At 37.8% G+C, this 18065-nt stretch overlaps 1 protein-coding gene across 4 annotated transcripts in view; it reads right to left on the bottom strand.

Moving 5' to 3' along the window:
• MTHFD1L (methylenetetrahydrofolate dehydrogenase (NADP+ dependent) 1 like) overlaps positions 1-18065 on the bottom strand; it is a 143935-nt gene that overhangs the window by 107632 nt on the left and 18238 nt on the right. For all 4 annotated transcript variants that reach the window (XM_021540609.4, XM_085576594.1, XM_085576596.1 and 1 more), the window contains 6 exons: positions 15380-15459; positions 14552-14649; positions 10544-10717; positions 2754-2890; positions 1507-1553; positions 535-642 (listed from right to left, as the gene is read on the bottom strand). In XM_021540609.4, the coding sequence (XP_021396284.4) occupies positions 535-642; positions 1507-1553; positions 2754-2890; positions 10544-10717; positions 14552-14649; positions 15380-15459 (644 nt within the window). The remainder of the gene's footprint in view (positions 1-534; positions 643-1506; positions 1554-2753; positions 2891-10543; positions 10718-14551; positions 14650-15379; positions 15460-18065) is intronic.

Here is an 18065-nt window from a genome sequence, read left to right as displayed (position 1 = left end):
CTAAAACCCTGCTCAGTTTAAATGCTGCCGACAACAAGAAGAGTCTCCTTCTTTGATCTTCTCCCTTCCCTTTAAAGCCCCAAGTTAAGATGTGTTTAAGGTCACAATATATTTAGCAGAGGAACAAGGATCTAGTTTATTTTCCCCATAAATCCTTCTTCTTAAGGTACATCATACCCAACCACACAATAGAAATACAATTTCTAACTTTAAAATGAGTCTTCAAACTACTGTAAACAATAAGATTATAGGTAGGGAAAACAGGCTTTATTACACTATGTAGTACAGCCAGAAATAGTTGTCAGTGTTCTGCCAATTATCCTTATCTTAAAGACTACCTTATGATATCTATTTGCCAGAAAAATACATTGTATATGGAAAATTTTCCAGCAGAACATAAAATGGCTTCAGCAACAGTTACTGTTCACATGGTGAAAATATAAAATGATAAACAACATGTTTTTCTCTGAAATGCAGTTTATTGAAAAACTGAAAATAGAAATTGTCATCTGGATAGGAGAAAACAATTCTCACCTTATCAGATTGAGTATTCTCATGCAAGATCCTAGCATCAATAGCAGCAGCCAGCAAATTATTTGCAGCAGTTATAGCATGAATATCTCCAGTCAAATGAAGATTGAACTAGAAAGGGGAAACAACAGGATCTTTTTATAAGAAAATATTTAATTCAATTAACTAAGTCAAATTAGCAGCACAAATCACTGCTATCTCCTTGAGACTGCAGCTTTGATTGGTCAGCTCTCAGGGTAGGCTAAAGAATTACAGGTGAAAATACACTGGACCATATGAAGGACTTGTTTTCATCTGAGTACATGGTGAACTACTCAAACAAAGCCAAGAATATCTTCATTCTTTGCTAAGTGATTCAAGAATAAGAAGCCAAGAGTTACAGTTCCACATCATAAATACAGAATCAGTTCAGCATGACTAACCACTAACACACCTGGACCAGAGGTGTGGCTACTGCTGGATGTGCCCCAGAGGCCAGCATGCATCCTGGCTTTGGGGCCATATGCCAGCTTTCTGTTAGCTGCAGGAGAACAGCCCCTAACCTCACAGGCATGAACTTTGCTGATACAAAATTTGACAAACAAAGTTTTGTGAAAACTCTGAAATGAGCATCTTCAATTAAGACTTCTGTTACACAGGTACTGTTTTTTTGTTTGTTTTTTTTTGTTTGTCTGACAGAAGGAGTTGGAAGGTCAGTTTTAATGGCACTTCAGAGCTGACATCAGGACACTGCTTGGACCAGCTGTGCACCATCAAGGTGGTTCCTCACCAGTTCTAGCCATAGAGAGGTTTTGCTGAGCTCTAAATTAGACTGTCTTGGGGTGAAACAGCTACGTGTTTCCAAACAAGCACTGGGAATATCATAAAACCATTAAGGTCCAAGAAAACCTCCAAGATCATCAAGTCAATCTTCAACCATGAATACCATCATGCCCATTAAGCCATCTCACAGACTGCAAGCTGAGGCTGTCTCACCTCCTCCATGGGGATCACTTGAGCGTATCCACCTCCGGCTGCTCCACCTGCACAGGGAAGCACAGGGTCACATCAGTTTTGGAAAAAAACAACTGTCTTTAAACACACAAAATGAAACATACAGCAATGATGACACATTTTTGGCATTTTGACTTCTATTAGAAGATCAGTGATGCACCCAACTAAACATGATTTCCTTAATCTTGCTGGCTTATTTTTTCAGCAGGTAGTAAAAAATGAAAGCCTACACATGATGGTGGTGCAGGCTCTGGCTATGTAAGGGCTACCCTCTGCTCCTGCCTAGATTTTGGTCACAGTCATGCACATGCAGCTGCTGGGTGGAAAGACAGAGCAGTCGCAAGCAAGAACTGCTTCTGAATGAAACCTTCACACCCTCGCCTGAGCACTCCTTCCCCTCTACCTCTCACAGTACAGGCAAAGAAATTTGCTGTTGCCTATGCACAAGATGAGTGGAGGGATTAAAGCACTCACACGCACCAGTCTTAGCTGAGAAGCACCAAGCACCAGGAGCCTTCCAGCTGAAACCAAACTCGTTAACTTAAACTTCAGCAAAGCAAAGCAGAGCAGATGGGGAATGCTTGCCCAGTTAGGCACCAATTTCAGCTGAGAAATGGCAAAAAAGAGATTGCATTACTTCCTATCATCAGCATTGAAGATGGGCTTGAAATCTGGCTGGGTCTTACCTGGCCCTCAGGCTCTTACAGAGTTTCTAGGCAAAAAGGCAGCAGCTCATGATTAGAGGCAACAGCTCAGGAGAACAGAGGGAAGAGGTTCAGACCTAGCCAAAAGTGTGCTGCTGACACAACTGAACCATAACTGCTAAATTCCTTGTATTGCTTGGAAGTATCCAATGTGGACCCTTTCTAAAGGAGTAATTAGAGAGTAATATTTAGAAACATATTTAAAGAGTCTCCAAGTAGAGGGGTGGCTGGAAGGGTGTGTACTCACACAAAACTCTTCATGGCTAATTACATCACTCTGCCTTTCATTATGTTTAGGCTTTATCTGCATTATCAATACATGTTAAGTGCAAGAACATAGGTATGCACAGGAAGTTGTGTGCAAGAAGCCTTAATCTATTAGTTACATATGTATTAAAAAATCAAATGTGCTACTACTGGGACAATCTACTGAGTGAAGCAATTAAAAAATTAAATTTAAAAAGGCAAAAAAACAGTATTTCCTTTTAATCTGAAAGAGGTGATAGATCTGCAAATATTATGTACCTTTCACTCCAAAAGTAGGTCCTTGAGAAGGTTGTCTTAGACAAGCAAAGGAATTAATGTTAAGGTGTGCAGTAAGCGCCTGAACGAGACCAACTGTGACTGTGCTTTTCCCCTCTCCTAGGGGTGTAGGAGTTATTCTAGCAAAACAAGAAAAAAGATGAATCAAATTCTTTGCTGATGTCAGCCTGGCTAAGGATATCAAAACTTAGAGCTTTTGATTTCAATGAAGAATATTTGTACAGCAAATTTCAATAAGATTACTTTATCTTCACAAAAATACTGCCACAATGTTAGCCTCTAGCTCAAGCTGGAATGCCAATATACATGTGTCTTCTATTTAAGCAATTTACTATGATAGCAGAAAAAGAGACGATTATTTTGGCAAAACTTCTAAAAAGAATATATTGAATTTAGACATTTTTATTACAGCACAAAAGTCTCACCAGTTTCATTAACAAACCATCCATCACGATACTCTAGGCATGTATTAATATTTTTCTGCAGTAATGCATAAGATCTTTTATTCCCGCTGCTCAAACTTTGAATGAAATAATAGAATATTTTAAGTTAAATAACCAACACTTTTGTCTGTAGAACTCAACTATGCCTCTCCAGCTTCCACGTCACCATAACCCTCAACAATGACAGATCAACTGCTTTTTAAATAAAACAGGACACAAAATCCACTATATTGAATTGAACATGATTTATTGCACAGTTCTGTTTCAGAGATTTAAGAGCAATAGAGGACAATGACTATCATAGTCCATACAAAAGCTCAAAAGCCTCATGCTACAGCTCCCATATTTAGACCATGACCAAAACAGGACAGAATTTTAAAAAGACCTCCAAACTCAAATAAGAGACTCTAACCTCCACTCTATTCTTGTCCCGAGAGAAGACTCTATTCCCTTTAATAAAGGGACAATGACAGCTGATTTTGCAAGTAGAAAACTTCATCAGCCTTCAGTGAATGAGAGACGCCTCAATTTAAATGATCCACCCCCTACTTTCAACATCAGCACATTTGTTTATAATCCATCTTAAAAGTGTGTGTGGTTCTCTTTCTGTTTTTCTTTCTTGACATGTGAACATATCTCATGGCTCCTAAAATGCACTTCAATGATTCTTTTGAGGCAGCATTTCTTTTTCTGATTGGCAAAAGAAGAAAGCCCCAGTCCTTTTTTCATTCACACCACTCTCACACAAATCTCCTCTTCTGGCAAGGAGTGACCATTTGTGCTTTTTCTAGCTGCAGAAAAGTACTTTACTGAAGCTGACGTTAAGAACTAGTGTTCATTCCCAAGGAAATACAAGAATGCACATGGATCCTAGTCAAAGGGGAACCCTTATCCTGTGACCTCTTCAAAACCTGAGCTAAAACATCTAATTAGAAACACTTCCTTCTCCAACTAGTAATTTTTCCAAGATATTGCTATCCTCAGATCACAATTCAAATGGCACAAAAACATGAGTGCAATTGTAAGAATCAGCTTAGTTTAGTCAGTTCACAGACTGGCAAAAAGCGCTTCTTCGTTCCACAAAAGAAAATAGATGAAAAATGTTAACTTTTAACAAATCTATCTTTTACAGCATCATCAGATCCTTGGCTTTTACTTTAAAAAAGATGCAGTAGATAGACATGTCTGCAAAAATTTAGTCAGTTTGGAAGCAAGTCAAATCAACATCTAGGAAAAAAATAATTACAATTCAGAAAAGAAGTCTTTAACCGAAGTTTCAGTGAAATCAATGGGGTTAAGCACATCTATAAGAGATTGCCTGAATTCCTCGCTTTGAACTACTCTTATGTGACCATGGGCCACTTATCTGGGCACTTGGTTTTAGCAATTTTCTCCCACATTTTATAGCATGTGTTCATCAACCAACAGATTGTAAAACATCATCAATAACTTACTATTCAGACTATTTCATTATCCTAGAATTGCATTTCTTTGACTTAAAAAGGAATTAATAGAATTCTAGCAAAATAGCTATGTAGAGCCAAAAAAATGGTGGGAGAAAAGCAGTTTTGGTCCCTGTCGTTTTTTTAATCTGCATTAGGCCTTCTTATTTCCTTCTGATCTACTGCAGGAGCACAGAATGCTACTTCATTTCTTTTACTTTCAAGTTTGCAAAGTTCAAGTTCCTTTCTTCAAGTTCCTAGAAGAAAGGATACTTTTAATCTCTACATTGTCAGGACAGGGAGCCCTCAGGGTTTCACAGTTGCCACATAGATAGCTGCCTTTTTTTCTCACCACTCTTTTTGTGACCTCCTTTTTGTCCCAGGATCCTTACTTTAGAAAAATGAGTTTCTTTCAGAGCACCACAGCCAGGTTAACTCACTTTTACTACCAGTTTTACCTTCTCACTACTGTTCTAACACTGGTTTCCCCAAATCCATTCAAATAATTCTTAGCATGGTTTCTCCTTACCCCTTGTTCTCCTACTATTTCATTCACTTTTGTCTATTGTCCTAATCTCATTTACTTGATCCTCTTATTCCTGTGCATTAAAACTAGATTTAAGGCATATATAAATAATTCTGAGGCATTACTGTGTTCAAAGACTTACCAAGGTAACAACTCTAGAAGCAATTATTTAAAAATAACAACAACAAAACAAAAAGAAGAAACAGTAACAAAACACCTAAAATAAAACTATTCTACTATGAAAGAGACACCTGTAACTGTCTCCTGGAAGTTGCCAGTAAAGAACTTTCAAAAAAACTCCGTGCACATGATGGCTGCACTACTAACTGAAAAATTATCATTTGCAGGGCATCCTGTTGGTGGCTACCTCTATTTTTGAGCATCAGACATATGAAGTTCACATTCAAGAGAATTCAGAGACATCATCCTTAGTTATTTACTTGGTTCAGCTCAAAACATGGTAGGTGGCTGACCTGGTATGCACAGCAACACAGGGACTCTTTACAACTCTTATGAAACCAGTAAAACCGAAGATGCAGCCTTCATCCAGCAAAGGAAATTAAATTGCAGTTGACAAAAGCATAACCAGAATGCATGTTGGTAGCATAAAGAATAATATCTACTTGTCATAGAAGAAAGCAACACACAGTCAAGTGTCACGTTACTAACATGCTCTGGTAACTCGACTGGCCTATTCTAACATGACACTGTAATATGAACCAGAAAGCACTGAGAGTTTTCTATGGGACAGACCTTTTTCCAGAAAGCAAAAAGAGAAACACACCTCTGCTCTTTGATTAAACTAGCAGGAAACCTCAAGAGCTAAAAAGTTAATTATTTATTTCAACAGTTACCAAAATCTCAGCTTTAAACATTAGTAAAAAGAAGGGAAAAAAAAAGCACCTGAAATTTAAAGAAAATTCTATTCCAATAATTTTCCTTTGAAAGTTTATTTTAAATATCTTCCCTTTTGTACCAGCTCTACTTTGATTGGGTTTTATAAATAAAATAATCCACTTAATCTGTTTTGTGGACATTGAGCTGTTTTTGCTGGCTACACTACTGAGCCTACACTTTTGCAGCTTAGGTCACTTGCTCACATGGGTATAAAATTACAACTGCCAATGGCTAATTTGTGCAATGCTGTGTTTTAACCTTATGCAAATTGAGGAAAAACCTCCTTTAAAATGCAATAAATTTTAATGAACTTCAAGAGACTTTAACAGCCATTTGCATTATTCTTCAAATTTCTTTAGTATGTTTTCAATCAAAACACAGAAACTCCACAATAATTTTCCGCCTTAAACTTTGCCACCTACCAAGCAGTCATCAGCTCCTTGGCAAAGTAAGTTTTCCCCATAACATTGGAAAGCCTTCTCTCTTTATATATATCAAAACAAAGATAAGAATATACAGACTTTTTGCTTGTTTGTTATACATCACATTAGCTTACAGCAGAACTGTTTCTGTGGGAAAGCTACACAAGGTCTCCCAAAGAGAAAATAAACAAACAGGGAGACATACACTGCACCAGCTGTAAACTCCTCACAGCTACGCCAGCCACTGCGACTCCAGCAAGAACTTTACTGGATTTGTGACAATTCTTTTTCAAATTTCCTATGTTCAACTCATAAGTATCAGCAGACTCAAAGATTTTAATGAGTTCCTAATTTGTGTGATATGCATGGAAACCTGTGAAAGTAGACTATGGAGGCCATGGGCATACATACATCTCCCATCCCAGATTACACCTGTCAGAAATGTACTTCTGAGCACAGAAGTGTTGCAACTCCTGTTACCTCGTCCAGATGAGGTTATGAAAATGTTGCAGTGGCATCCTTGGGTTGGGACTGAAGCTTCCAAATACAAAAGCCCAGAGATCACTATGAAGCTAAAATGACTGGGCAAAGACAGGAACAGACTGAGGAATCCTCCATTGCAAACTTTCATAATGCACTACAGACTCATACAAGACAATGCCAATCAGGAGCTCTGTAATGACATGACCAATCATGACAACTGTTTCAACTATGACTTTACCTTGGACTGTCAAACAATTCAGGGCACCAACACAGGGGTATTTTCCCCTCTTATCCCTCCTTGCATCTTTCATCTAATTTTTGTCTCCATTTTTTCTTAGCTTTTAAGCACCTTGCAGCCCAAGGGACACAGTAAAAAGAAATACAATCTATTTTTGTTTTCCTTCATTTTTACCTTACTGAAAAGGTAGTTAATCACAGAACAATCTATTACTGTTAGGAGATACTGAATTTAAATTTTCCAACATTTAAAATCCAACACACTTCTTGTTAAAGGCAGAATTGTATTTCATAGTTTTCCCACTTTTTATTCTTCCTCATCTTGCATTTTTGAAGTGAACAACTTTCCAGAATTATCCACTAAAAGCCACAACACTGGAGCATTTAGAAACAAGACACTGAAACATACACACATACAGAGATAGATTCTAACAAACTGCAGCTGTAATTTCATATTGTGTCTGTGAATATGCCATTCACATGCCTGAATGCATGATTAGGTTACCCTGAACACTAAACTTAGCTCCTAGGTCAAGTACAAGCTGCATTCATTTGCATGCTCTCTGCTGGCAATGTGTGGAGGCAGGTTGAGTTAACAGATCCTGTGACATATTATTTAGCACACTAAAATCCTGTTTACAGCCAGTTGATGCCCAAGAAACAATTATTCCATGATAACTTGTGACTCTGCCCCCACAGTGTCTTACCATGAGCCCTACAGAAAGCCAAACACAAAGAAAATAAGAAAACAGTAATAAAAAAAAAAAATAAAAGAAAGGTCTCCATACAGAAGTATATGGAATTTATAAAGGAATAAATTCTTCATTCTGTTTTTGGGCGTGACAATCTGTTAATCAAACAGCAATATTTCAGCATACAAAGTTTATAATGGATGAGACACTTAGCCATGTTTACTCACATTTAGAAAGAACAGAAAAGACTTTGCAGTCAGCAATTTTTTAAAGAGCCATAAATACAACTATCCTTAGAGATAAAAAGGTACATTTCAGTTGTATTTTCCTGCTTAGAACAAGAAGTTTGGTATTTAGCATATCAGGAATAAACTAGACATGCATTTGCAGCAAATATTTATAAATTCCTAGACATTGTGAAACATTTAAATCTGAATGTGCACTTAAAGGCACAAATGTTGCTGGCTGCACCATGGATGGAGGTTGGAGGTTTTGCAGTTTCTTGAATACATGTATATAAATGCTATGCCCTTTTCACACACAATAAGTTCTCATCATACATTACAAATATTTCCCCCAGAACCGTAAGTATAAACATATATCTTAAATATTTCCTCAGAAGCACTGATAATTTACTCTGAAGGCCTACACCACATCATTCTAAGAATTTTTAAATATCTTTGGTTATTGTAAACAAACATAATAATCCAAATGGCAGGTTCTGGTTGACCTTGCCTTGGCAAGGGAGAGAATGAAGGCAAATGAGGATACTATTACACTCCCCAGTTTCCACACTTCAGTGATACTTGATTTTCATTGCATTGAATATTTCCCCATCAGAGAGAGTTCCCTGCTTTTCTTAAAATCATTGTCATCTGCAACACCCATTTCAGCAAGGGAGAGCAGCTGAGAGTATATAAACACACATTATATGTATATTTTATACATACTATATTTCAAAGTCAAGCTTTGAACTCTCTCAGAAGAGAATGTTCCCACTATTGTAGTGACCTTGCCCAAGCACTCCTAGTGCAGCAGCTGCAGCTTCGCACTAACCCCACAAGATGCAATGACTTTAGAGATGTTACAAATAGCAACATATTGCATCATTGGGTTGGGAAGGTACCAAACCCAGCCCTTTTTATCTGAACCATTCTGTATTGGTACATTTTGTGTAAACTTAAAAAGAGGATACAATTTTCTGCTTTTTACAAACTTTTTATCTTGCTGGTCAAAACTACTGCATTTCTTCCACCTGTAGATACACTTCTTTCTGTGACAACTGCTTGAGACACGTTCTTTGAAGGAGAATGGGAGACAAAGCAGTGTGAAGAAACGTAAGCACTGGTGCATTCAATCTGACACAATTAAAGCCCATCCGAATGGGGCTTTGCAACTTGCCAGCTTTGCACCTCTGGCCATCTTCAAATAACCTCTTCTTCTGTGAGAGGTTTGTTGCTAGGGAAGCCTGGATTGGTCTGCAGCATGATGACCAAATATCTGTTGACATCATGAGCATGAAAATACATGGCAGCAACTTTCTTCAAACTCAGTCAAATGCTGAACCTGTTTTTGTTTCTCCAATGCCACAAAAAAATCCAAACCAAAATAAAACTATGCCAAAGGATGCAAAATTTCTCTTAACTGCTTCAGCATCCTCCAGGACTATCTTTAATGCTGGACTTTCATCACATAGTTTGAGGAAAGCTTCATATCTTGCCTGCCTCACCATTGTGACATCAAGTCAGACTACAGCAGCTCCACCTCAGACAGTGCCAGAAATCCAGGTTGATCCCACAGGAAGGCAGTAAAGCAAACAGTTTGAGAAACACTAGCCAAGGTGAGGAATCAGTAGGTCAAGGCAGTCAACAACAGCCTTCTCCTTCTGGATCAGCCAAAACTGCATTTTCAACATGACTGGTTTTACTTAAAAGGAAGCAACCAATAGATTAACTCAGAATATAAAGAACACACTGCAATTTAAATATTAATGAAAACCTTCACATGTTTGTTCACAAGCAGAAGTTTCCACTTAGTAAACCAAGTGAATGAAAAAGCTCTGTCATTGAATGCAAGAAAAACCTGAAGCTCTTCAGAAGAGAAGTGCATAATTCCTGCTGAGCACTGCATTTACTGTAACTGTGGGAAAAGCAAGCAGGATAAGCCTGCCTGGAGACATGTCTACATTTCAGAGAAAAACACGGCATTTTAAACTTTGTAATCTGTCCCTCAATTTAAAATGTATTTATTGTTAATATCAACAGATTAGCATGTAGCTTCTGTTAATGTTTGTTTATAAAGAGCCACAATACAAGCAGCCTTAAATATCCAAGTTAAACATTTAAAATTCTGATAAAGCAGTAAAAAAACTCCACTCACCAACAGTTCACAGAATCTTACAACAAATTACCTTTTATAAAATACACTTTAATTCAGTAATAAGAGTTTGGAAGAAAAGCTGTATTACTTCAAAAACGTTCAAAACCTGCACACTTTCAGAAGAGAGCAACATGCAGATGAAAACATTCAAGATTCTTATTTGTACAGTGTATAAAAAAGATGTAAGTTGCCTGTTTATATTAATAAGAGTGGAAACAGCGGACATTAATGACATTACATAGCATTCTTACCCAGCAACTAGAACATATTTTCCATCTGGTTGATCCTTTAACCTTTCCAGCAGGGACAAACGTACTTTGGCTTTGGTTTGGCCAAAGATCTCAATTTCATCTGTAAGCAATCCTATCTCCTTGGCAAGTACATCAACAGCTTTTGGACTCTGTGCTCGGGAAATCTCAATATCACTGGAAAAGAAAACAAATAGGAGCCAGAAGATTTCTCTCAGCTTAGGTGGTCAACGACAGAACACAAAACAACAGCAAATAATCCAACAATGGAATTATTGTAATGAGTTTTTCAATTCTCTCTCACATTTTATTAACCAAACCTAAATATTAAGTATCATCTAATATAACATTGAAAATCTTGTACAGACTTTGCTAATTGTTACAATCTCACAGACAGCTCTTGTTTAATCAGATTCCAAATATTACATAATGCTCTCATATCAAGCTAGAAATGTGTCTGCTGGATGCCCAAGCATGTCCCACTGGAATAGATGTTTCTGGATTTGTTTTTCCCTTTTGTTCTCCTGCCTCACAGCATATTTCAGCACATACAATTTACTAAAAAGTGCATGCATTCCTTGGCCAACAGTCACACAAACACATTTGCTAAACCCAATGCTTGTGCATGCAGTGCCTTTCATCCGAGGGCAGCGCCAACATCGATGTTCCCCATGAGGACACCAAAGGAAACAAGGCATTTGCAGACCAACTCACGCACTTCTAAAACACAGCTAAACTAGGAATGCCTACAGAGCAGGAGTCTAAAGCACAGGGCACAGCCAAGACATCCAGTGAGCTTAAAGAACTACCTCCAGCAAGGGCAAGCAGCAGCTGAAGCAAGCCACAGATTCCCTGAGGGCATGTGGCTGATTGTATCTGCTGTTCCTGACCTGGACAACCTGAGGTCTTTGGATTTAACACTCCATCATGGATTTTTCATTTGTGAGCTTCACCTGGTTGCCCATTATGTCCACATAAGCACATAGAAGCTGAAAGCTCCTGCAGCACAGAAGCCCAGGGCCTGGCACACAGGACGTGAAGAGTTGTCTCCTTGGGCTTTGAATTGCTTACAATTCAAAAAAAAACAACTTAAAAATTACTTTCAGCCTAACCGGCCTTAAAAGTAATTTCAATTTTCTTTATGTAGTTTCAGTTGATCACAGTATTTTTAAGACGGAATCTGGAAGTGGCATGAAAGCTCATGTCCTGACCTTCTGAACATTCTTCAAGACCTTAAATATCCAATGAACATAAAAATACTACCAGATCTCAACTCTGTGTGTGGACTTTGGCCATTCTGCATACACCTGGCAAATGACCAGTCTGTGCCAAGTTAACTGCTTGCAATTCTTTGAGAAAACCCTAAACTGGCTCCATTATTGATCTATAGTTCTCAAATATCCCCCTTTTGCACCCTGCAGCAGCTAAGTGAAACCCAGAAACCATCCACCCAAACAATGACATAATCCAGTACTACAGGACAAGGAGTTACTCAATCACAGCACTAACCTGGAACCTGCTTTCTTTCAAAGCCATACTAAGTGCATCCCCTTTCACAAAGGGGATGCACTTTGGCTTCTTATGTGTCACTTCAAACACAACTAGCTGTAAAAACTTAATGAGAACACAAGATGGAGTGGCTTCCAAACATCACATGGCAAAGACCATCTTAAGTTTTCACTTAGAACTTCCAACACATAAACAACTCAAGTCCCATAAAATTCTTCTTAAGTTTGTGGTAGTGTGGTCCCCTAAAGATCTAAGAAATGAAAATTTTAAAGGTAACTATTCTCCTGTTAAAGTAATTTATGCATTTAGCAAGAGGAGAAAAATATAGACTAATATGACAAAGTTAGTTTGCATTTTTTCCTCCTACTAAATATATTTTCCCAAAACACAGAAGATTAAAGATTTGGTTATACTTGGACTTCAGAAGTCTGTATTTGTAGCTGACTCTTTTAGTCTGACAATATATTCTCTGTATTGGAAATATCAGAATTGTTCAATATGTTATGTTATTCAGTATTGCTGGAGATGTGCAAAAGTGGTTCTTCTGCATGAATGAAAACTGTTAAGCAAGAAGTCCATTGCTGACAATGTTAAGTGATAATTTAAAAAATGCAAAAAAATTTAAAAGATGGAGGAAGGCTCTACATCTACTCACCTGACTTTTATTTTTTTTAACTGCATACTGTAAGAAAATTTTCCATTCCATTTCCAATATATTTGGAAATACTTCAACCCAGATCTCAGAGAAATCAAAAGGCAGATGTTCTTAGTTTTAGTGCTTAAGCAGCTTTGCCTCACTTTCAATGAAAGTTCCATCTGTTTCCACACAACGTGGTGTATTACTGAAAGCTTACATTTTATTACAGGATACTTTCCATCTGAAGGGGTTTTTTACATTTAAAAGAAAAAAGACAAAGCTATAGAGTTAGTAGATAAATGCAAGTCCTATTCTAATTACATAACATATATTATACTATATATATTATGGTGTATATATATATATATATACACACACACACACCATTATTTATTACTTATGTAATTATTGATGCACTAAACACACAATGTCATAGGGAGCGTTGGAAATACCTTTTTGTGAAAATTTATTTTTACTATCACCCTCGTGACATCACATACTTTAACTTTTAATGGTATTATTTAAGCATAGTTTCTTTTAGGCTCCAGTTCTAGAAATTTAATCCTAGAATTCCAGAGAAAGCTCAAGCATTTCTGCCTCCTTGTGTGCCTGATTACAAGAGAAAACTCATTTTCTTGGCATCTCTGGTTTGAATTACATTTGTGTTCATTCCCATTAAACTGTTGTAAGAGACAGTGAAAAGCAAATCAAAATACAACATTTTGTCACAGCTTTCCAAAATGACACCAGTAGGATTCAGAATTACAGAATCACAGAGTGGCTGAGGTAGAAAGAACCTCTGGAAGTCATCTGGTCCAACCCCTCTGCTCATGCAGAGGCATCTAGAACTGGTTAGTTGCCTATGTCCAGGTGGCTTCTGAATGTCTCCTAGCATGGATGCTCCACAATCAACGTGCATAATCTGTGTCAACATTTGGTCACACTCACAGTGAAGAAGTATTTCCTGATGTTCAAATGGAGCTTCCTGGGTTTCAGTTTGTACTCACTGCTGATGGTTCTGTCACTGGGCTCCACTGTAAAGAGCCTGCCTTGTTTCTCTTTGTATTATTGTACATTGTATTTAGACACATTGATAAGATCCTCCTATCCTCCAGACTATGCAGTTCCAACTCTCTCTGACTTTATTCTGGTGTGAGGTTCCTTCAGCATCTGCAGAAGCAGGCCTATCAATAAGTACAAAAAAACGTTGACACTTTCCTCACTTTCAAGCCATTGGTTTCTCTCTATGTCACCCAACACAACCAACACATAGCAAAGCACTTCAGCACAGTAAAGAGCTCAGGCTGCTTTAAATATCAGGTGTCAGTAATTGTGCCGAGGCCCAGACAGGGGTCTTGGGAAGTGAAGGACAGGAGCTGATTGAAAAGAATCTGGCCATGAGAATAAATATGCTTCCTGCTTTTCACACCCACACAGGAATTTAAAAGTCTAATGCAGAAGAAAGTACTTTTGCTGAGGGAAGAAAATAAATACAAACTCAAATACCACTGAAATCACAAAGCCTTAACTAAACACCTTCCTACATCAAGGTTCAGCCATTAGGAACTTCTTGTCTTTTGTATTTCTGTTGGTTTTGCACAAGACTTCTCCTCCCTTCATCAATGAAACCTTCTAGCTTTAGGTCTTCATTCAATAAAGCTTGGCTCCAATGCTATCATCAAAGTAAAAACTGGCAGCAAATAGAAGCACACGGTCATGATGAAGCGTACAAGAGAATGGCACAACATATATAGTCCACATAAGATTAAAAATTAATTAGGGACAGCACATTTTTAGGTTGTCACTCTTGCTTGATCTTTTAAAAAATCTTTTTCATTTTTTTTTTCTTTAAAAGCACTTATTACCTGGGCACTGGGGAGAGGGGCTGCAGTTTCAAGCTGTGGAGGTTCCACTTCCTGTACTGCTGGGACTGGATCCATCGCTCCATGTTTTTTACCATGTTCTGGTTTTAAACAAGCAAACAGCACACAACAGATACATCATAAATGCTGAACAATAATTTCAAACAATCTATAGCATGTTGAAATAACTTCTACAGCAAAGGCTAACTTTAAAAGGCCCCAGACTTAAAAATTTTTCTATTTCATGGTTTTAGGACAAAGTAAGAGCCACTTTTCTATTGTATGGCCACATTTCAATCCCATTAACACATAAGTAGCAGAGAAGAGTCTCTAATTAGGTCATTGGACATTTTATTCTGGTTAAAATGGAGAGTTACTATTGTTCTCTCACCTTAAAAATAAAGGAAGATATTGATTGTTCACTGACTGACTCATACTGCTTCCAAAATTAAATAACATACATTAAATTAAATAACATACATTAAATAACATTTAGGACCCCCTATCTATCATAATGCAAAATGCAGACAGATATAATCTTCTCAGTCTTACCAGAGTGAGTGACATTAGCCTGTTGGCACAAGTGCTTCTGCCAACCTTTACTGTATTAACCAGAATTATGAGATGTCTGATTTTTAACTTACCTTTCTCTAATTAAATGTAGTATCACTCTATCTGATTAAGAGTTGCTATTAAAATGGAAGTCAGGCATGATGGTCAAAAGAGCAAAACAAAAGTTACAATATAAACTGTAGAAGCAATTTCTGCAACTTACTGAAAGAGCAACAGATCTGCAACATTGGTACAATCTACAAACAATGGTACACTAACCTGCATTCTCATTGCTACTGCAAGAGAACCAACAGTCTTTTCAGCAGCAGGGTTGTTCTGCTGACCATAGCTGTGTTTCTCTGAAAAATATAAGTATTGCACTAATAAATGACAAATCTTTTTTGAGTGGGAGCACGTGTATTTGAAAGTTATGTCCAAATAAAAAAAATTTCTGAAGGTTGACTTGAAATTTAACAATATTACTGACAAAATGATAGGTGGCTTCTCTAATACTTCAAATGAAATCACCCAGAAGGATGAATATACTATGAAAATCAGAGAGTAACTGTGTGCTCTAAAACATATTACACAAAGTAAGTTCACACAGCTGTATTTGGAAAGCTATCTATATTCTTAAACAGAACACCTAAATGAGCATGGTTAAGACTGTCTTCTCTTCGGCACACACATTACAGTGAGCGAGAACAATGAAATGATCACAAATACCATACAGGATTATTAGAACTTGGAAACAGTATATGCAAAGTTTTTGGAATAGCAACAGTTATCTTCATCAGCATGGTATTAATATAGGTATTCTGGAGATTCTACAAAAGTCAGAGTGACTTCAACTTCAGAGACAGTTATAATTGTTTCTAGTGGCAATATATCAAATGATAATCATACATTAGCTACCCCAACTAAACACATTATTTTGTCATTTTGCTGTAATCCTTCTTCTGGCTTGTTCTTCTGTTGTCTTCTTTTATCTAGACACAATTTCTCCAAAATTCACATCCTAGTCTCTGTGGGCATATCAAGGCCGGAGCCACATTCAGAAGGGCGTAGATATAACTGTAATTAAAAATAACAACTGTATGCTGACAGCTTTAACCTTTCTGCCACAGGGGAACTGAAGTGCAAACCCTGACCTGGTCAAGCTCTTGCTCTGTTCACCCCTTTTGTACTGGTCATAAAAGGCTCATGTTTCCTTGCACAATCACCCCTCCCAACAAGGGTCCCAGAGCAGCAGGGCACAGAACATTCAGGCTGGAGACAGGGTGGCAGCTGTAGCCCACTCTCCCACATCCATCGCTGAGAGAGCAGGAGACCTCTCCTTGAGAGCCTTGAGACCTCTCTGCAGACCCCTCAGCCTCATTCCATGTGTTTCCTGACCCTTTCTCAAACTTCCCCGCCAGCAGGCATCTACACATCAGGGACACACCTAACCAAGCTGAAGGCAAGAGTCCTCATATTAAACTCTAAGATAAAGTGTCTGAAAACTCCTTTTACTTGCATTAACACTTGCAATTCAAACAAACAAACAAAAACCAAACCATTTCTTCTGGAGATGCTCAGCTTTAGATTTAGACAGAGGAGTTTTATTGGAATAGCCTATTACAGTCATAAGCTGACTCTTGCTGCTTTGAGACCAGGCTGGGAGAGCTGCCAAACAGACAAATGAAGTAGGGAGAATGAAGTTTAAAACCCCCTTTCAGACAGCTGTGCTTTACAGAAACATTTTGACTTTTTATGTTATTTGGCTTAATATGACTATTTTTATCAGGGCAGAGCTAGCATGTGTGTAAATACATATTAGAATTAGACAATTCCCTTCACTAAACTATTTCTCTCAGACTGCCTATGCTACACAGTCACCCCACAAATGACTAACCAGGCTTTTACAGGGTGAAGGTGAAACTAGAGGTGAAAGTCATGCATGCATGGAGTTAGCAAGACAATCACAGGATTGCAGCAGCTCTCCAAGGATAAATTTTCCAGATGGAAGCTGGAATAGCACTCTCTGCTTCGGACTAATGGTCAGAGCTAAACAGATATTGTGCTCCCTCCTCTGACTTGTACCCTATTGTACAGATGAGTGAGAGCTGCTGTCAGGTGCTCTCTGTTCAGGCAGCTTAGAATAGAGGTGGGGAAATGGTTGAATTTCCCACTATAATACTTAAACCATGTGGGCTTCAGCTTTCATGTGACCCAAAGGAGTTGGACATTAAATCTCATATAATTCTGGCATCCTTAAGTTTTATTCAGAAAGTTATTTTCATTTCCATAACTTTACATATAAAGTATATTCTGCAAGACTCTACCAGCACTTACCTGATTCCAAAACTGTCAGTGCAATAGAAGCAGATGTTGCACTGCTAGAAAATTGCAGAATGTTTTAAAATTGTGATAATTTAAAAATCTTTGATTAAAAAAAATACTTGAAAAAGAATTGTCATTTAGGAGTGAGCACTTTTATCTCTAGTCTTCCAATTTACATTTCATTTCCCCAATTCAGCTACATCCTTGCAAATTCTGAGTGCTTTTAAAACATGCAAGTGTGTTAGACAACATATACACCCACGCAAGTTGGAAATCTAGCCACTATCTAGCAAGAATAAAAGGTTACTTCATGACCATTATTGTTTTCAGGCTTCATTTAGCTCCTGTGACCCCACAGATGTTAAGTCGGACATTTCTAAAGCAAGAAAAAATCCAGAACAATCTCCAAGCACCTCAGCCAGATTCCATGGAAGTCAAGAGACATTTATAAGATTCAGTTGTTTCTCCAAGGTCACAATTATTCCACAAACATCTTGGAACTAAACTAAGTGTGTTCTTTCTGTCAGACACCTGTGTTTCATGTACCTCTCTAGTAAGCCTTGAAACCAACATTTTTATAGCTGGTAAAATGCATTTCTGCTGTAATTTCAGAGTTTCTCCAAGGCTCTGACAACCTCAAAAT

This window comes from Lonchura striata, chromosome 3 (genome assembly GCF_050655825.1).
Source record: "Lonchura striata isolate lonStrDom1 chromosome 3, ASM5065582v1, whole genome shotgun sequence".
NCBI lineage: Eukaryota > Metazoa > Chordata > Aves > Passeriformes > Estrildidae > Lonchura > Lonchura striata.
Note: the sequence above shows the minus strand (reverse complement) of the source record. Positions and strands in the feature narration are given on the sequence as shown.